The following is a 21,859-nucleotide window of genomic DNA, read 5'->3' as shown; positions in this document are numbered from 1 at the left end:
GGCAGGGGGGTGGGGGAGCAGGCTCCCCACTGAGCAGAGAGCCTGATGCGAGGCTCCATCTGAGGACCCTGAGATCACGACCTGAGCCGAAGGCAGAAGCTTTAACCCACTGAGCCACCCAGGCGGCCCAATATGCTTTTTATTTTTAAGAAATACATATTTAGGAGTGCCTGAATGGCTCAGTCAGTTAAGCATCTGACGCTTGATTTCAGTCCAGGTCATGATCTCGGGGACATGGGATTGAGCCCTGCATCAAGCTGCACACTCAGGACAAGGTCTGTTTAGGATTTCTCTTTCCCTCTCCTTCCACCCTTCTCTCCACTCGCGCACTCTAAATAAATAAATAAATAAATAAATAAAACCTTAAAAAATGTATGTTTATACTTCTCACAACTCAAATTCAGTGAATGTTTATAACTTTATTTATGGTATGTTTATTTTTATGGTTGCATGAATAAAGTAATATTTCATAACGGATCTGGAAGTATAGACTTATTTTACTCACTACAAATGATGGAATCTTTAGAAAACACTTTGGAGAAAAAAATTTATTCCAATCCTAATAGTTATAGGAAAGCTGGTGACTTCTTTAAAACCACTGAGTTGCAACCAAATGGTAGTATTTACCAATATCCAAATCTTTAGGATCCTAGCCTAGTGCTCTTTCTTCTATAGCATGTAGCCTCCCACCCCACCTTTTGGAGGTGTAGCATTAGTAAAAGTAAGACTTTTACTAATGGGTAGAAAATTAAACAACAGCCCAAAGAGGCAGGGTAATAATTGTACTTTTCAAAATTCATGAGATATGGCTTTAAAATGTTGTTATTAAAGGAGAAAACCAGACCAAAAGAATGGCAAAGAATTGCAACTAAAGTTTCAACATGAAGTAAATAATTGCAAGTGAAAAAAAGCTTGTTATGTTTCTATACAAAAATAACTCAATTATCCAAAGTCACTTATAAGTAATTGAAATAATTGACTGCATTCCCTTGTCTTCATCCTACCATTCCTTATCAGACTTTTCCTTTTATTAATTATCTTTACTCAAGAAAATAATTTTGTTACCAAATCCAAAGTACTAAGAAAAAAATCTTGAAAAATATTTATATTGTTATCTTTGATATTATATATATTATTGCTCCTTCACAAAATGGATTTTCATCTCTGGTACGTTGCACACACTGTTAGCATGCAATTGAGGGATGGTAGCGGTAGCAGAACATAAGATTGCAATTAATGATACCAACAAAATCACATATTTTTTCTGCGTATGTAAACATTCCTATAATTGCTGTGTTACTAATATAACATATAAACTATATAACTTTGAGAACAATGGGAAAGGGTTTGTAAACCAGCAAGTGAATTCCAAACTGGAAGTCCAGGAACCATAGTGATCCAATTGTCCATTTCCTAATATTCTCATTGGAAATACAGACACTAACAAACACAATAAACAAAGTCATAACAGAGGAAAAACACAAATTTTATTTCTAAGGCAGATTTAAAACTCTGCTAATGAAAAAAAAGTTCTGCTAATGAAAGTTACTTAGAAAGATGATGTTAAAATCTAGCAGTGGGACTGGAATAAAATTTAACAATTTTATGATTTTCTTTTACAAAATTGTCTTAAACCTTGGTACCTTTTACCATCTGTTATCTAAAAAAAGCTAACAAGGAGGCACCTGGGTGGCTCAGTTGGTTAAGTGTCTGATCTTGGTTTCACCTCAGGTCCTGATCTCATGGGTCATGAGATCAAGCCTCGAGTTGGGCTTTGTGCTTGGTGGGAGCCTGCTTGGATATTCTCTCATTTTGCCCCTTCCCCTGCTTGCTCTCTCTCTATTTCTCTCTCAAAAATAAATAAATACATCTTTAAGAGAATAAAAATGAATTTAAAAAGCTAGCGGGGTCAACTTTAATGCAAAATGGAAAATGAGTGATTGTGCTTATTTCTAGGATATGAATAAATGTATTACATATAGCTAGTATATATCATGGAATTCTAAAGTCATGTCATGGATTTTGGGTGTCCCACATGAACAAGTTACCAAAGCATCAATTTAAGAAAGAAGGAATATTTTTAAATATATATGTATTATATACATAAGTGTATACACACACACACACACACATATGCAAGTTATAGAGATTTTAAGATTTTTATATGAAACCTTACATTAACTGTTATCATCCAACACATTTCACATGACATGGGGAAGTACCTGCTGTCATTGAACATTCAGTATATCCTTGAACAGAAAGTGAAATCTATTTGAGTACCTTGACCACAGAATTCTTTTGTCTGCTTTCTTCAGGAGCCACCATCAGCGTGATCATTAACATCAACGTGCAAGCTTCTGTCATTGTCTCCGCACTGATCGCCACTCTGTACACGCTGGTGGGTGGTCTCTACTCCGTGGCCTACACTGATGTTGTTCAGCTTTTCTGCATCTTCATAGGCCTGGTAAGTGGAGCCACTCACAGACTTTCTTCTTTTACTTTCTTCTCCTTCTTCTTTCTAAACGGTAATGTCACATTTTATATGAACTCAACAAAAATTAATAGAAATGTTATTTTCCATCATGAGTAATACATAGTAAGTCATGTACCATTTGAAATTTCAAATTTCTCAGCGAATTAATTGGACAAAGAACTGTAGTCATTTTCTTGTATTTTGACAGAAAATATGCTCTCAGTTTAATTCTTAGAAAGGTCTAGAGCTTCCTTTCCTTCATTTCTACATTTGATTGAAACCTACGTGTTCCCTTCCTTGAGTTTGAAGGCAACACATTTTACTCAGAGTTAAAATGTCACTGAGCAGGGAGCCCAGTGTGGGGCTCAATCTAAGGACCCAAGGATCATGACCTGAGCTGAAGGCAGATGCTTAACTGACTGAGCCACCCAGGCATCCCTGCATTGGTCTCTTAACCTTTCCCTGTAATCATTTTAATTGATCCGTAAGACTGCTCATAAGACAGAAATTATCCCATTCAAAAAACTGTAGGTTTCAATATTAATCTTTACTATTTGGGGGGCCTAAAAACAAAGAAAATGTTTCATTATATAAGGCACTAACAGGATTTATCATGTATTGCTTTTAAGTCCTAAACTAGATTATGTAATCTATGTGTGTGTTCAGTAAAAAGTACTGTATAATTATGAGACACATTATTGATACATTAAAAGTGCTTTTGTGTATTATGAACACATTTTAGTCAATAATGAGCCTTTGCAAACTCAACATCTTAAAATGTGAAGACTGTATTATTACATATATAATAATATCCAACATCTAGGACATATCCAAGAAAATGGCATGAGCACTCCTTGCTGGGCACTGTAGTGAGTTCATACACTTGATTGTTATCCCGGCTGTGCAGCCGGTAGGGCCAGTGCCCCTGGAGAAAGGCCACGGAGAGAAGAAGCTGAGACTGTACATCATGACTCCCTTCTCATGGATGAGTAAAGCACCCTTTGAGCCTTCTCTTTTTTCCTTCTTTTTCTCAGAATGAAAAACTCTTTATTTTCATGCTTACACTAGACAGAAATGAAAAATGAAGTCAAATCTCATATTCATTTTTTTTTATTTTCTAGCATCTTCTATAATGGGAAGAAATTTTTAAAAGAATGGACTACAACTAAAATTACAGTTTAGTCATAAACTGACATATGCCAGCAATGACCACAACATTTCCTCTTTTCCCTTAGCGTCTATGTGCATGTCATGGAATCTCCTTCACTAGTAACTGTTGAATTCAAGTCAATTTAATTTACTCAATGACTCCTCTTTTCTTATTTTTAAATTGTCAGAAGCAAGTGGACAGTGCTGAAATTCAGAATTCTGCTTAGCATCATTATAAACTTCCAGAAACAGATCTCTGTTTGGAACATTGGAAGCAAGTTTGGTTTGGCAATGACAGATTGCTGATGCACTTGGTTTTTTAAGAAAGGCAATGCTGTGGCGCCTGGGTGGCTCAGTCAGTTAACTGTCTGCCTTCAGCTCAAGTCATGATCTCAGGGTCCTGGGATTGAGACCCACATTGGGCTCTCTGCTCAGCAGGGAGCCTGCTTCCCTCTCTCTCTCTCTGCCTGCCTCTCTGCCTACTTGTCACCTCTCTGTCAAATAAATAAATAAAATCCTTTTTCTAGAAGAGAAAGAAAGTAGTTGGGGCACCTGGGTGGGTCAGATGGTTAAGCCTCTGCCTTTGGCTCCGATCATGATCTCAGGGTCCTGGGATCAGGCCCCACTTCGGGCTCTCTGCTCAGCGAGGAGCCTGCCTTTCCCTCTCTCTCTGCCTGCTGCTCTGCCTGCTTGTGATCTCTCTCTCTGTCAAATAAATAAATTTAAAAAAAAAAGCAAGCAAGAAAGAAAGACAATGCCAGGGGATGAAGCTATTTACTGATGATATATGTAATTTCTCATTGCCTTTCATGAGACCAGAACTTAAAATACACAGGGGTATAAGTCAAGCATGCCAGCATAAAGGTGATGGGACAAATATCTGTGACGACAGATGTTAGAGTGGTTATCTTCTACAAAATGTGACTAAACTGATGAGGAATCGAGTTGTCTTGGTAACTAGTTAAGAGATTCTTGACTTGAGTAAAAGGCCAAACTTGGTTTGTTTTCCAAGCTGCAAATGGCTATACATGCATACATAATTAATGAATCAATTCACACCTTAAACTCTCTCCTTTTCTCAAATTCTCCAATTCTGTTGATTTTATCACCATCCTTGGAGCTCCACCACTGCAAACTTGAAGTTCATCTGTTCATTTTCTCTCTGATCTCTTCCTGCTGTAAGCTAAGGGCTGCTCAATCTCCCTTCAGAACCCTTTTCAGTACCAGTGTCCTTCCATTTCCAATATGATGGCTCTATTTAAGGCTTTTATCTGGGTCATATCAGTGCACCTACTATTTCTCCTGACTCCTCCTTCTCCTAAGCTCACTGTTCACATCTACGATATTAAAATGCAGATGAAATCTACTAAAATCTTTTACAACTCAGGAGAAATGCCTCTAGCTTCCAGTTGCTACAGAACAAAATATAAACCTCTTTGCTTTCTTTTTTTTTTTTTTAATATTTTATTTATTTGACGGAGAGAAATCACAACTAGGCAGAGAGGCAGGCAGAGAGAGAACAGGAAGCAGGCTCCCCGCGGAGCAGAGAGTCTGATGTGGGGCTTGATCCCAGGACCCTGAGATCATGACCTGAGCCGAAGGCAGAGGCTTTAACCCACTGAGCCACCCATGCGCCCCAAACCCTTTGCTTTCAATTCAAATTTCTTGCCATGTGTTTATGTTTATCTATCCCATTTCCCTAAGCCACTCCCATGTCAGCCCACCTTATCATGCAAAAGATCTGAGGGCTCACCCCATATGTTCTCCTCTTTACCTTGTTCCACATAGAAGGCCTCCCCATTCTATTCCTTATTTTTTATTAGCACTGGGCTCATCCTTGGAGTTTTGTCTCACCCACCAAATTCTCGATCAGATCTTTCCCTGTCACGTTAATAAACGGACATCTTTCTCTAATTCAAAGAAAACATGAAAAGTTTATATATTGGTATACGTAATGCTCTTAAGTTTAATGTTTTCTTCCCAAAGGTTGGCTGACTGCTTCTGTAACTGATAGGACATGGTGTAACTAAACGCAGGCATAGATAATATGTTACTCGAACTTTTTAAATCAGAATTTCATGGCGTCCCACAAAGAACGTGATTCCAGGTTCTTCTCTGTCTGAACAAAAGGAAAAACTGAGCTGTGTGGTCTACGAAACAATAAAACGTGTGGCAGAAGTCGTAGCTTAACTGTGTCACACCCTCTTTGGTTGCAGTGGATCAGCGTCCCTTTTGCCCTGTCACATTCTGCAGTTACTGACATTGGGTACACTGCTCTGCATACCAAGTATCAGAAGCCTTGGCTGGGGACCATTGAATCATTTGAAGTCTACACTTGGCTTGATAGTTTTCTGCTATTGGTAAGTAATGCCCTTACCTGAGGACTGCAATCTCATTTTTCCTAAAATCAAATGCATTTTTAAGATTTAAGGCTTGTATGTAAATTTCCCCTACTGGCTCACATCTCTTTCTGCATTGACTGCTTCTTGTTGGAAGATGGGGCCACTTACTATGGTAGCTGACTAGTGTCAAAGTGGAGAGGAAGCGAAGCCTTGAAGGGAGAATGTCTATGGGGTGATGGATGATGTATCCATATTTCTTTGTGCCGTAAGTCAGGAACAGCATGCCCTACCCCCAGGGACTTCCCCAATCTGGGGCCGTGCCATCTGAAAGTTTTAACTTGTATTTCGGAGTAAGGCATTAAAGCCAGCTTCTTCCGAAATAAGTAACCCATTTAGTCCCTGATTACTGATAAGCAAATTATTGTCAAAAGGCCTTTAGTGCACACAGAAGTCGGGAAAAGAGGTGTCATTCAAGAAAGATGCCAAGAAGGAAGCGCTGGGAAGTCAGAGACAGCTTAGGAACATGCAGAACTTTGGGGTGAAGGTGTTGGTAGTGAGACGTGGGGCACAGAAACAATAAAGGCAGATCACAGATTGACAGAAGAGGGGAAAGCCAAAAGAACCTGCCAGATGTTGTGATTTTGCTAACTGGAGGGGTCACTTACAAAAATAAAACATTGTATTTAATTTCAAAATAAATAGATTAATGTTTATAGCAAAGTGAAGGGGGAATTATTTTTGTTTCCTTTTTAAAGGGCTCACGATATTTTGTGATTTCACTTTGTATTGGTTGCACTTTGCTAAATTTCAGCACTTAAAGTCAATGTGTCTGGCCCAGAAGAAAAATTCCTGGTAAGGGGCACCTGGGTGGCTCAGTGGGTTAAAGCCTCTGCCTTCAGCTCAGGTCATGATCTCAGGGTCCTGGGATGGAGCCCTGCACCGGGCTCTCTGCTCAGCAGGGAGCCTGCTTCCCCCCCTCCCTCTCTGCCTGCCTCTCTGCCCCCCCTCCCTCTCTGCCTGCCTCTCTGCCTACTTGCCATCTCTGTCTGTTAAATAAATAAATAAAATCTTTTAAAAAAAGAAAGGAAGGAAGGAAGGAAGGAAAAGAAAAATCCCTGCTAAGAAGACAGGAAAACATGTAAACAGGTTGTTTCCAGTGGTGCAGTGAGGGCAGAGCTTCTTTCCCAAGGATTGTTAAGAAATGTATTGGCTGACACTTTTCTAGAATGGCTTATAATTATGAATTGAATGGAGAAAGTACTTAAATATAACACGTCTGTGAAATTATATCTGCGCGGCAGGGTAACTTATGGTGATATGGAGGAGATTATGGCCCTCAGAGAAGAGAGGCAGTCTGTTGATAATCACTCCCTTGTCTGAGAGGGATTGAAATAAAGCATCAAGACCCTGAAATCATTTCTCCTACACTATACTTTAGTCCTCAGATTTATTAATCTTCAAAACAATGCATTATATCCAAGGGCTGCTGAGGTTTCTGCCATCCCCCAAAATCATAGGGCCGATTCCTGCTCCTTCTTCAAACACAGCACAAGTGGTAGTGAAAGGGCAGACGCTGAATGAGGGAGTGAGGGAGTGAACTGAAGAAGTCTGCCTCGAAATGGCTCACCAAGGGTCTCTGATTTTCCAGCTGTCTCTCTGAACTTCCACTTGTCTTAAGTGACTTGTGGAGTCCTGCTCTGGATGCCTCTGAGGGATCTCCCAGCCCCACCTTGAACCTGCTCGCTGATAGCAATCCTCCCCTGGCCTAGTGTGGTGGCCCTTCACAGTCTCCATGCAGCAGCCCACCTGCATCTCACTTGTCCTAATCCTTCTCCCACCTTTGCCATCAGGGCTTCTGTTTGTCCATGGAGGTTGGATTTTACCTCACCTACAAAGCTCTGATGACTTAAATGTCCAAAGAGATTGGCATGTAAAATTAGAGTGTATCAATTCATACAGGCATTGAAATTATTGGTGAATATTCATTGGCATAGAAAATGTTAATGATATTCATACAGTCCTGACTTGTAATGGTTTGACTTAACAGGTTTTCAACTTTGCAGTGGTGAGAAGGCGATAGCATTCAGTAGAAACCATACTTTGAGTTTTGGTCTTTTCCCGGGCTAGCAGTATGTGGTATGATCCTCTCTCATTGTGCTGGGCACCAGCGGCCAGCCACAGCTCCCAGTCAACCATGAGGGTGAACAACAGATACACTGATAAACATTCTGAACCCATACACCAAGCTGCTATTTACTTTAGGTATAGTATTCAACGAATCATATAAAATAGTCAACACTTCATTATAAAGTAACTAACATTTATATTAGATGATTTGCCAAACTATAGGCTAATGTCAGTGTTCTAGGCATGTTAAGGTAGGTTAGATTGAGCTATGATGTTCAATAGTTTAGGTGTATTAAATGCATTTTAGATTTTGACTTCAGATTTTTTCAGCTTACGATGGGTTTATTGAGATGTAACACCAACATAAGTCAAGGAAGATCTGTATTGATTAACAAGTTACAAACGAAAGGAAAAGTTTTGGAAGAATATAGACTTGAGGCATGGATTGTGAATTTTAGAATTTCTTCTTTTACTTTTTTTTTTTTTTTTTTTTTTTACTTTTGAACTTGTATAGCTTTTATATGAGGAGATTATCCTGGAATCAATACATGACAAGCACTCTTAGCACAGAGGTGAAAGTGATAAACAATACATCCCAGAATTTAGAGCCCAGTGGGAGAAGACATGCCATTAAAGAAACAGCTTCAGTGCATTGTAATATGGAAACTCATTCACTAGATCTCTCATTCGTATAATAAGTATTTATTGAACACCGACTCTACGCAAGTCAAAGAACCATGGCTGTAATCATGGGGAAGGTATTCCCCAGCCTCCTCTTTAGCCATTCCCACACACTCTAACCTTTAATTAAACTAAAGAAACAATGCTCTCAGAGCTGCTTCATTGCTTTTTTTCTTTCTTCCTTTTTCACACTGAATTCTCTGCTAGGTGCTCTCTTCTCTCTCCATCTCTATGTTGTGATACCCTCTCAATGTTTAAGAACTGACTCCATGTCAATTCTGTAGGTTTCCCTGATTACTATGGAGTTGTCCTTCCTCCCGATTGTCCCCCTGCCTCTGTTACCCCTGATTAATTAATTGTTCTCAATTTTCTTCCCATTCCTACCTCCTTATAGAAGGCAACAAATTACATTACAGTTCACTGTCTCCAAAACTTTTATGATTCTATATCCTCAATAAGAATTTTAAGCATACTCCCGATGTAGGTATGTGTAGTTATGAATTACTTATACGTGGTGTACTAATATGTTATATCATTTAATTAAAAAAGTAACATGTAAGTATGAGGTAAAATTGAGTATAAATAGAAATTCTAATATTTTCTTTGATGCTCTTTATATTGTCTTGAGCACTCTGCACACCCTGCTTTGGAAAACACTGTATTTCGTTGACTCTTCCAGTGAACAGGGAGCTCCAGAGCAAGAACTATTCCCCTCAAAACCATCCTACTACCTGGTCCAGAAGTATTTATTGGGTTTTATTAATTCAAATTAAAGTTACTCCTTTCAGAATCTTAATTTTTTTGAAAAAAAAATTCTGATGGTTAAAACCTCCAGATAGAAAACAAATTGAAGGCTTCTGGATAGTTGTAATGCAGTTTGAAGTAGGTAAATTAAAGAATAGAAAAGATTGGGCTATGTGATAATGAAGGAAAAAACTTGAGAAAATTCTGCACAGTTGAAAACATGACAACGATGTGATTGCAACTGAGGTATTTGGCAGGTAGGACCATTTATGGTACATAAGAATCACACATATGACTATTGTGAATGTGACTATAAAAAAATCTTATTTAAAAATACCTAATATATATTGCTTGGCTCCAATTCATTCTGAGTCCCTTTTGTTCCCATGCAGATGCTGGGTGGAATCCCATGGCAAGCCTACTTCCAGAGGGTCCTCTCTTCATCGTCAGCCACTTATGCTCAGGTGTTGTCTTTCCTGGCAGCTTTTGGGTGCCTGGTGATGGCTCTACCAGCCATACTCATTGGGGCCATTGGAGCATCAACAGGTACATCTCTTGCAACTTCACTAACTGACCCACTGAGATTTCACTGAAATGACCAATTACCACCCAGCTTCCCTCCCTCTCCCACTTGCCCTCTTACCTCCACTTAGTTGAATGTTTCTCATCATATTCATATAGAGACCTTTATTATAGCATTCAAGTAATTGTATCATAGCTCAGTGTCTCCAGTTTTTGATGCTCTCCCCACCAATAAAACATATGTGAGCATACCCCTTCATGTTGATATACTGACCAATTTTGTATATGTAATTCTGTCAACAGTGGTTCTCAACAAAAGTACACAATGACATCGTCTGGGGAGGAGAAGAGATGCTTTAAAAAATAGCTCTTTCTATCCTACCCCACAGGGATTTTATTTTAATAATATAAGGTGGAGCCAGAGACCATGGTCTTTTTTAAAGCCCCTTGGTTGGTCAAACTTAACCTTATTTGAAATCTACTGGCTTAGGAACTTAATGACACCTACGGACCAGTTTGAACTTGAGATTTTCACTTTACATTTGTAATTGTTTGTTAATTAAGAGTTTCCTTTCTTGGAGAAACAAATCAATAAGTGTGCAGGTAAAGGTAAAATTGAGGCACTGAGACTTAGGGAATAATTTATTCAAATTTGGTAAAAAAAGAGCATCGCAAGATGCTTATCTTCTAGTTAGCCTCTATCTAAAAGATTTTTAAAATCTCACCATTAATTTAATTGAAATTGTTAATTATTCCTGACACTTACATATCTATGCTATATAACTTCCATGAGCATTCATGAAAATACATCACAGTAACCCAAATTCAAAGAATTCCTGTAGGTAGATATCATTAAAACAAACTAAAGAAGTTTACCTTTCACTCCACTGTGTTTTGTAGAGATGATACAGGGTGATAAACTCATGGCTATTTTGATTTTCAATTAATAGAGCTACTTATTGGACTATGTAACCTTTACAAGAGCAGTCATGGTTCATAGTGTACATTTTCCATTCCAATTGTTCCTTCATGACATAAACAAACACTTGAAAAGATGACTGACAAGGTGACTGTGTGCCTTTGAGTAAAAGATAGCACTTATGTCGTAATCAGAAAACAGATCTGACTTCTGTCTGTGTGTGGGTGTGCCTGTGTGTGTGTGTGTGTGTGTGTGTGTGTGTGTGTGTGTTGTAGGACAACAGACAGAAAAAAACCAATGTGAACTCTCTTTTTTTCTTGGATTGAGTACACATTCTTGATGGTTATTTCTGGCACCATAATCATCTCAATGAATGCTATAAAATTGGCTTCAACAAAGCGTGGCTTTGAACAACCATAGTAGAAAATGGAGGAAGAAAAAAGTGGTAAGATCCAAGGGAAACTACTCTTATTTGGTCCTGGAATTAATGCCATCAAAGTTCAGCAAATAAAAAAGGAGCTATGTTAATGTACATTTAAAGATTCCATTGTATTCTTCAGTACACGATAGATAAGTAAATAGCTCTGGGTGTTATACCCAAACAATGAAGCATGGAACACTACATCAAAAACTAATGATGTACTATATGGTGACAAATATTACACAATAAAAAAGAACTATATATTCAAAGATAAACTTATTTTTTTGTTTGTTTTCACCATGATTTTCTCTATCTTGCATGGTGCACAAGATATTTTTGTACCCTTTACAATAAAGCCTTAATGGCCATTTTCTACATAATAAGAAAAAAACAGATTAATTAGCACAATGCAGAATTTCACTAGCTAAAAAGTCAGTTTGAAGATGTAATTTCTTCTATGAATTCTAGAGTTCAGCAGAGCAGACCAACTCATCATAAAATGTAAATAATCTTATACCTTATTTTACTAGTGGTTCATCTCAGATTCTGTTGAAAAAGAATAATATTAATGTTGGTGAGTCTTTGACTGGTAATGGATAGGTTTGTATAAGTCAAAACACTCAGGTTTTTGGCTGCATTTAAAAGAATAGTGGAAAATAATGCTGACAGTTTTTAACTGATCATGCAACTCCTTCAATTATGATAAAAAGACATAAACTTTCTTAAACAAAAAATACAGTGTCTTATTTTCCTTGTAGTATCAATATCAGATGTAATTTCTAAGTTTCAAGTTTAAAAACTTGAAAGCACATTTTCTTATTTTATTTTTTTCTAAAAACCTTTTATATATTTGAAGAAACTGCATGTTGTTTACTTTGGCTTTGTGGTTTTAAAAAACATTTTCAGGCACATATATATTATTTATTGTATAAAACAATTATTTATTGTTTTAAAAAACATTTTCAGGCACATATATATTATTTATTGGTTGTACAATTTATGTATGTAATTTCTAAATCAGCTTCACAGTGTTATTTTGTGAGATAAAATAAACTGGTAAGACTCTGTAATAAAATTTTACTCCAAAGGTTAATATGTTGCGCTAACTATAATTTGGTGACTTCCCAGACTTGGCAAATAGTATCATCATTCAGACCTATGCTATCAGAATCTTTCAGGATATTCTGCATTGTAAAGGCATTCCTGAGAGATCCCAATGTTCATTAAGGTTTGCGAACCACTGAATGAATCCAATGATGATTCTTCTTTTTACTTCTTGCTTTAATAAAATCAAGCACTTGCCATTTTCTGCCCATTTCTCTCTTATCCTCACAATGTCCAACTTGCTTTGACATTGATTTAAGAGCCTGGCCCACAGACTTAGCGATGTGCTGCAGACTGTTGTCTAGGCATCTCTGGTGCCCATGCCCTCCTGTTTCCTCGAGACGTTTTCTATCTTTTATGTTTTGAGTCCCTTTACACAGATTCCAAAATCCTTCTAAAGTGCAGTCTCATACCTGCCCTTTTTACTCGATAAACAAGGACTTTCCTTTATCCACCAAGCCTCCTGTTTCCAATAAGTGGAATCTAATGCAAGAAGGAATTGAGTTGAGGGAAAAATAATGCTGAGGGTGCTCCAAAGCCAGGTTTATATAAAGGAAGAGGAAGGGTGAGAATATCTCCACTATTGCCTAAATATTAACGCATGTGTGACTGAGGACTGGATCACTAAGTGTCCTCTCACATCTCCAACTGATCGAAGAAATACTCCATGCTTCTGTTTTATAACATTTGTGTTCTGTGATTCTGTGAGATTTTATGTCATAATTACCTAGAAATAGGTAATAACTAGGTAGATAAGTAGATAAATAACTGATGATCAAAAGATAGGCAGATAGATGATAGATATCGATGATTAGATAGATAGATAGATAGATAGATAGATAACAGATCTTATGAATAAGGCAAAGTGTACCCAAACCCATTAGAAGCTGGAATTATATATAAGACAATGGACTTCCCACCCACTTAGACCAATATACCTAGTTAGATTTCTAGACCGAATGATAGACTTCTCCTCTAATTAGACTTATTAATACATTCTAGATTTCAAAAGCTCTTAGTAGACAGGATGACCCCCAGATGGGTAAAGAACATATGGTTCTTTGGATGTTTTTATATTGGTTTTTGTTCTGTTCAACAGACTGGAACCAGACTTCATATGGGCCTCTAGATCCCAAAGACAACAATGAAGCGGACATGATTTTACCGATTGTTCTGAAGTACCTCTGCCCTGTGTACATTTCTTTCTTTGGTCTTGGTGCAGTTTCTGCTGCTGTTATGTCCTCAGCAGATTCTTCCATCTTGTCAGCAAGTTCCATGTTTGCCCGGAACATCTACCAGCTTTCGTTCAGACAAAATGTAAGAATGTTTTTTTTTTTTTTTCAGATAGAACATTATTGTTGTTGTTTTGTTGTTGTTGCGGTTGTTGTTGTTGCCAGCTTTATATTTATTGTGTCTGTAGTATTATATACATAGTAATATCCTATATTAAAATCAGACCCTAGTTTGATTAAGCACACAAGGTTAAATAATGCTGAGTTTTATTTAAGCTGTACATAAACATTTTTAATGCATGTTATCATTCATGTTCGTATGGAAGGGAACATATCAACACCAGTATATTTTGAGAGCTACATTCATATTGCTATAATTTACATTTCTTGTCTTTCTAATGAAAGAGTCATGAAACCTAAAATAGCAAAAAACTTTGAGTTTAATCAAGTATGATAAAAAAACCAACAACTTGAAGCAGAACATAGTGAGCAAGTTATTTTGTGGGCATTTGTACAGTTGAACTCCCAAGTCTACACTGGTAAGAAAATTGCCTCTCGGTGTGATTGACCTGACTGAATCAAGTCGGTGCAGAACAACACTGTTGTGTCACTGAGGAGCCGATAGCCCTATTCACCTTCCTCCTTCACTAAGGCTTTGTCTTTCTCTAGTTTTTCTAGGTTATAGTGAACAAAATGGTCCCACTTGTTTTTAAGGTGGCTAGACTTAAAGATGGTGGGACTCCCAGGAGACAGCAAGCAAGAGTGGGCCATGCCTCCTCACACCCACCTAGGAATTATTCTTTAATATGTAAACTCCTTTATGTGAAGTCCTTTCTTGCATTATTATTCCCCTATGACAGCACCGTAGCTCACGCCCCTCTGCCACGCACATTCAGGGAAACGTGTAGCTGCCCGTGCTTCCGCACATGGCACACAGAAACCCCTCCCAAAGGCCCACCAGGGAGGCCACCTACATGGCTTACTTCCTCTGCTTGGTTTAGGCTGATTTTGCCCACATTGAACTGTATGAACCAGGGGAAGTGGTTAGACCAGTTTTAAAGCGCAGAGAGGCATCTCACTCTTCACCTAAATGAACCAACGCACTGTGTGAAAAGCCGTCACTGTGGCAATTTCTTGCAGGCATCAGACAAGGAAATCATCTGGGTCATGCGAATCACGGTGCTTGTGTTTGGAGCGTCCGCCACAGCCATGGCCTTACTAACGAAGACCGTGTATGGGCTCTGGTACCTCAGCTCAGACCTCGTTTACATCATCATCTTCCCCCAGCTGCTCTGCGTGCTCTTCGTCAAGGGAACCAACACGTACGGGGCTGTGGCAGGTTACGTGTCTGGCCTTTTCCTGAGAATCACCGGCGGGGAGCCATATCTGTACCTTCAGCCTTTGATCTTTTACCCTGGCTACTACTCTGATAAGAACGGCATCTATAATCAGAGATTCCCATTTAAAACCCTCGCCATGATTACCTCCTTCTTATCCAACATCTGCATCTCCTATCTAGCCAAATACCTATTTGAAAGTGGAAGCTTGCCTCCCAAATTAGATGTGTTCGATGCTGTTGTCGCAAGGCATAGTGAAGAAAACATGGATAAGACAATTCTGGTCAAAAATGAAAATATTAAATTGGATGAACTTGCCCCTGTGAAGCCCCGACAAAGCCTAACTCTCAGCTCCACGTTTACCAATAAGGAGGCCTTCGTCGACATCGACTCCAGCCCAGAAGGGTCTGGGACTGAAGATAACGCATAACGACCGCATCCAACTAAAATACTGCTTTCACAAACTGAGTACCACGGCAGGCTAGTCTGGGAGGGATGGGTTGCGGCATATAAAAAACGTACTTTAAAAGCGAACAGCGTTCAGGAGGACAAAACCCATATAAAAGTGCAATTGCACAATGCAAGCCAAGTGAGAAGGAAGTGTCTGTGAAAGCAACAGCTTGCTCTCTCATCAATATTTCTCATCCTCACTCGACTCTGACTCTAGTTAGTTTTCTTAAGCATTCAAAATTGAATTAAGCCCCCCTCAAAGAACAGAGGGCCAAACAGAGTATTTATCTTTATTCTGAAAAAAAAAATGTAGATATGAAAGAGCCAAGGAAATTAGGTGGAATTGATCAAGACCTTGCCTGCTAATGTGCTAGTGGGTCTAGTTTATTGTCACAGCGAAGTCAGGAGAGGAACTTGCCATCACTCCAATGAATGGTGCAATGAATTAACCACTGATTGTCCTGATGTGATGATTAGTTCCTTCTTTCACGTTCTTAGCTAGGACATTTGCTGAATATGCAATTCATGTCTCTTTTTGTAGTGGCACGTATTATTCTGAGCACAGACAAAGCAAACACATCAAAACTATTGTGTTGTGTCATTTCTTTAGGTACAAGGTAATAGGAAAGTAGAATCCATCTTTGTAGAGGAGCACTATTTCCTTTGAGTGTGTCTAATGGCTCCCGTATGCATTGTGACACGTACCTGAGGATGGAAGTCATGGTTATTCAGCGACCTTAAAGAAGTAAATCAAGAAGGCCACTAAGCAGAAAGTGACAGCAAGAGGAGTGGGTTTTTACCTTCATCTGAAGCTGATGTAGTTTTGCTTCATGATAAAAGAAGTAATGTCTTGGCTTCCTACCCAACCTGGTACTGGAAGTAAAATTGAGGCATATAGAAGGTGAGGCAGCAGCATGGCACCAGTTGAGGTTAATGAGAGAGAAACAGCATCTCCTGATAAAACTAAAAAAACAAAACTCACTTAATTTTGGACATTCATTCATGATGATGGTTTAGTGTCAAGAGAGTGACTCTGCGGCACTTCCTGCAAAAGCCAGTCTTAGGTACTAGACAAATCACCACTACGGAGAGTAGATAGTGAATTTTAAAATGCAGAAGAAAGCAGAAAGTAAAAATAAGTCCTAAAGGGAAAAAGCCATCAATTTTAACATTTGGTGTCCATATAACTTTCATGAGGTTGGTCATTAAATATTACTTTTCTCCTTTTCTGGAGTTAAAAAATACATATGTGTGTAAATATATATATGCAATGGTTTGTATCCATTTTAGAATTTTAAATTCTTTCTCAGAGGTCACATTGTAGAAATAACCAGAGCTGTGTCTATAAAAACAGAGTGAATTGATGAGCTAAAAAATTATCTGAGCGTTTGATCCAATAAGGAAAGGCAACATGACTTATTTAAACTAAAGCACCTTGTCCAAAAATATTTTTTTACCATTCATAGACAAAATAAAGTTAATTCCGTGTTCAATATTACGTATAAAAGTTGTGTCCAGGAAGCTAGAATTCCTATTAAAAAATTATAATTGTCTAAAAGCATCAAATAATGTATGTCTTTGTTATTAAACATGACTGAAGTTCACAGGGTAATTTTTAAAATATGAATTAAATAATTTTACATGTTATAATGTCCCATACTTTAATGCTTTATAAAACCTTGATGGAGAATATGATGTTGCATTCAGAATCTTTATAGAACATCATCTATGTTTAAGTGAAAAGAGAATTCCTTTCACTCTTCTGTTTGCTCAGAATTTTCTTTATGCCTGGTGCTCGATGGAGTACTTGGAAGGAGCACATTTTTGGAAATGGTAAGGGTGGGAATCCCAAGATTCTACGACATGGATGGAGAGAAGAACCCAGGGCAGGAAGCTCACAAAGGACAAAGTGCAATGATGGAAACATTTGGCACGGAAGGGATGACTTGCTGGGGACTGCAGTTCCTGGTACCTCTGGTCCTTCAGATGAGCCATGCTCTCCAACACACTGCCTGAATAATTGTTCCGATGCACTCCATCACCCTGAGTTTTTGTTTCAACCTATTAAGGTGGCAACTTCCATGGAAAACATCACCCATATTATATTAAAATACAACAGGGATTTAGTCTCTTTGAAGATGTTATAGTTTACAACTTTACTGGGCAACAGTTGTCCACATATGTTCAGATATGTGCAATAACTGTATTTAAATCCAGTGAAATAGAATAAATATTACCAGTGAAAATTTCTTCCATTCCATTCATTTTTAATAATAGAAAGATAAAGTGGGGGGAAGGGTTTACCTTGTCCAAAATATTAAAAACTAAATCGTTTAAATAATATACTAAGTCGCTTAAATAATATAAGGCAATAAATAATGCCCTATTTTTATTTCATGTGTTATTTCATACCTACTCTCAAACTAGATTTACAAAAAGCTAGTTTAGTACAAAACCCACTAATAAATATGCTAAATATTAGTAAGATGATTTTTTGAAAGGACAAAAAATGTTGATGATCAAAAGGAATGAAATAAAGATCACAGGGTTGTTAGGCACATTCACATGCACATTTCCCAATTTCCACGGAAGGAAGAAGTTGTGACTCTCAGAAGACAATGCCTTATGCTCATCTCTGCTCTGTTTTGTCAACACGGGTGATGCTGGTGGCTTTGTATTCTTCCAGCTTCATTCAGTGGATCTAATTTTCAAAAACCCATTCTCGATGAAAATAGAACAACAGAAACATTTTAGACACTGGCTATATTAACCTCTGGAGGCAATACCTGTGGATAAAGCATTAGGGTAAAACACACATTTTATTTTCATACTTCTACAATAATTGTAACATTTTTTTGGGTAATTTTAATGTGTTCTTCCCCACACACATATTTTCCAAAACATCAAGTTTGTAGCTGGACTGATAAGTCAACAAGCTTTCAAATACTCAATGTCAAAATTCAACTTTGTTGCTACTGTTAAAAGTAATGAATTTTATGTGAATGTCAAATGAATGTAAGCTTGAAATAAGTGAATCTGCTCTAATGGCTATTAGCTGTTTTATTTGGAAATAATGAATTGGCGTTGTATTTTAAACATAAAGTGTGACTTTTTTTTAGTCTCTGAGAAAATTTATTCCTGCATAATGCATAATTTATTGTAAGTTTGCTACTGAACAGACAGATACATATAATGGTTCTAAACATATATTTTTGTCTGTCAAAATATTATATAAACTGTGCTTAAAATAAGTAGATTTGCAGCTATACATGTAAATGTTTTCAATGTAATGGTATTGTATTAAATTATGCTGGTGCAATTCAGGAGATCATTGTCCAGGCTTGGCTTTTTGCTTGGCTTTTTGCTAAATAACCCTCTCTTAAAACAAATATAAGTGGTGCTTGGAGACAACTATGCAATGGAATTAAAATAAACCATCTCACTGCTGGAACACATAAAAGTATGAAATGGAAAAGTTTCACCTTACATAAATCTCAAGGAAATATATGATATTATATCTCAAAAAATATGAATTGCTATTCCTGGAAAAGAAGTTCTGTCACTGCACACAGGCCTTTCTTTGAGTCAAATATATCAGTAGACAGAATATCTATTCCATAAATATCAAAATATCTGCATCTTAAAAGCCAAAGAGCTGTCTGATAATTATTGATCTCAGATACACAAGCAATCACTAAGTAAAGAACTGTCTTCATTATGTTCTACATATATTCTTTATATATCTTACTAACTCTCTCAAAGAGTCTTGAAAAGTATAATTTTATGTATCCTCAGAAGAAATTTGCCCCTTACAACTTAATCATAAGCATTTCTGCCTTTGGATATAGACAGAGAGGAGGGACCTAGAATGAGCTTAAGGATGAATGAAGGAAAGAATAAGTAGTTACAGGAAGAAATATACCAGTTTGTCTGTCATTATGGACACATTTCAGAGATCCTATATTTTGCCTTATCACTAAGCTATACTACAGAGGAAAGTATTTGGAGCTAGAAAAGACAATATGTATTGGAGCCTGTGTATGCTTTCTTCATTTTAACCCTAGAGTTAAGAGAGTTTAATTTGATTGTTAGCATTCTCCTCTAAGGCAGATATTCTGAGAGGTCCAAAGAATTACAAGATCACAATAAATGATTACTTCTTCATGTTTTATACAATCACCCAAAGAAGAACCCCAAATCAGTAAAAACAGCCAACTTCTAGTATTTAAATTCTTTATAATCAAGAAGCATATGGTAATTTTGTTTTGGTTTTTGGTTGGAAAGCTATGGTTATCTATTTAAAATAAGTAACACCTTATGTATTTGGAAGTTGTTGATTTATGAATTTTTGAACTAGAAGTAGTTAAAAACATAAACCAGCTAGGACCGAAAGGCTAACATGATAGAACAGTGGATATTAATGAAAGGAATAACTGAAAATAGTCTCCCAGAGGTGCTGCGAAATGCAGCTGGAGTGAGTGAATGGCTTGGACTCACTGGCCTCTGACCTGATGGCAGCATCACTTGGAAGACAGTAGGTAAGAGTAGAAACGCAGAAGAAGCACGTATGGCTTCAAACAGCAGCTCTGCCTCCGACTGAGGATCACAACAGTCATAATCTTTGTCAAGGCACTTAACCTCTAAAGCCTCAGTTTTCCAAATGAGAATTGCATTGATCTGTTACTAGGCTGAAATTATAGGATACCTTAAAGGCTATATGGTAGATAGAACACACTTAATAAGTGTAAAGATATGGAACTATAAACCTAGATCTCCAACTGGGATAATTGGACAAAACACATCTAGTTATTTGGGAAGTTATTTTGCCTGTCCATCTTGTCATATTCAACTAGTTTTAAGTCTGGATTCTAAATTAGGGATGAAGAAAGAAGAGTCGTGTTTTAAAGTACATTGACACATAGGTTATATTTGCTTTATTTGTCTTTCTAAGAACCCAATGTAGCAGAATTTTAGTGCAGCTCAGCCTGCACCACAGTTGTGGTCCATGTATGAATATGAACTTAAGAAGGAGTGACGAAGTCCATGGGAAAATTTATCTCATTATTCATGTGGGAATTTTCAGGCAATACCACTACCAAAAGTACTTTGTGATCAGAGTAATAAATGGAAAGTCTATGGGCAGTTTGGAAAAGTCACTCAAAAGTTTCTTTAATTTGGCTGTTGTGTGTATTTCTGGTCATCCCATTTAAAAGCATCACATGACTCAATAAAATTGTTTAAAGGAAGAAAAAAATGATAGGAGATTAAAAAAGGAAATTTTGTTTTTTGAAAGCCACTTGAAGCTGGCCTTCAAAGCTCATAAATGTTTGTTGGGGGTGGGAGTGGAAATGTGCTGATAGACACCTACAGAAATTAACATGAAATTTTAAAATATTGGGATCAAGAAAGCATTGCAAACCATATTACTCTATGTAGGTTAAGATGTCCTGACCACAGATGGCCATGGGCATAAAATATAAGCTATGATTTAAGTGTAGGAAGCACTTTGGGTTGAACGCATGCAAAGCAATCACAGCCCCAACCGCGTTTGTCTATGTTCACAGAGCGTGATTAGATACAATGGATGCCACATGACCTATTTTCTGTTACTCAACGTTGAGTTGACATTTAGCCTTCAGGAAAAATCTAACCCACATAGGCTTCCATTTCATAACAACTTGTTTTTCACTTCATTTTAGTTTTTTGAATAAAATTTCTATTAAGTAACACTATGTTTAGTATTTTCCACATTTCACTTTTCAGAGAACGCTATAAAGCTCCAGCAAACCAGTTTCTACTAGAGATTTTGAAACATAATATAAAATAAAACCACCTATCTGGCTATGTAGCCTTCTGCATATTTGATTCAGTCTTCGATTGTTTTTATACCTATTACCTACAAAATAATTCTAAGATCACTATTTTTAGAAAGGTGGCTAGAAAAAAACCTTAAAATTAATTTCAGCTCATTCTACCTTCTAATTTAAGAAAAAAAAATAGAGAATTTTAAACAATAAAGGCTGAAGTGAAACAAGTTTTCAAAATTCATTTTGCTGGCCTATTAGGAATTCTACTTTCTTACCTTCATCCCTAATTGAACAAGAAGTTAGGAGATATTACCCTTCATTCATGGTTTAATCTAATAAGCTAATTGACCTTTCTTGGTGCTGAGTAGTTTTCTGTAAACGAGATTTTAGAGCATCTCTCTGACCTGGAATTTAACAACTACATGAGTATACACCTCTCCTCCAAATCAGTTCAAACATACTTCATTATTCATCCTGGAACTATTCAAATTATCGAATTTCCTGGATCTCAAATTCCCCATTTCCTGTGAACCAAAGGACGATGGGAATGG

General features: G+C 37.4%; 1 protein-coding gene across 1 annotated transcript in view; it reads left to right on the top strand.

Annotated features, from left to right (window-relative positions):
- The window catches only part of SLC5A7 (solute carrier family 5 member 7), a 29,357-nt gene extending 10,540 nt beyond the window's left edge, over window positions 1-18,817 (top strand). Inside the window, exons 5-9 of the mRNA XM_045980288.1 lie at window positions 2,316-2,464; window positions 5,839-5,982; window positions 9,909-10,062; window positions 13,582-13,799; window positions 14,855-18,817. Of these exons, the coding sequence (XP_045836244.1) occupies window positions 2,316-2,464; window positions 5,839-5,982; window positions 9,909-10,062; window positions 13,582-13,799; window positions 14,855-15,481 (1,292 nt within the window). The 3' untranslated portion in view covers window positions 15,482-18,817. The remainder of the gene's footprint in view (window positions 1-2,315; window positions 2,465-5,838; window positions 5,983-9,908; window positions 10,063-13,581; window positions 13,800-14,854) is intronic.
- The last annotated feature ends 3,042 nt before the right edge of the window (window positions 18,818-21,859 follow it).

This window comes from Meles meles, chromosome 16 (genome assembly GCF_922984935.1).
Source record: "Meles meles chromosome 16, mMelMel3.1 paternal haplotype, whole genome shotgun sequence".
Classification (NCBI taxonomy): Eukaryota; Metazoa; Chordata; class Mammalia; order Carnivora; family Mustelidae; genus Meles; species Meles meles.
This window is presented reverse-complemented; position numbering and strand designations above follow the sequence as displayed.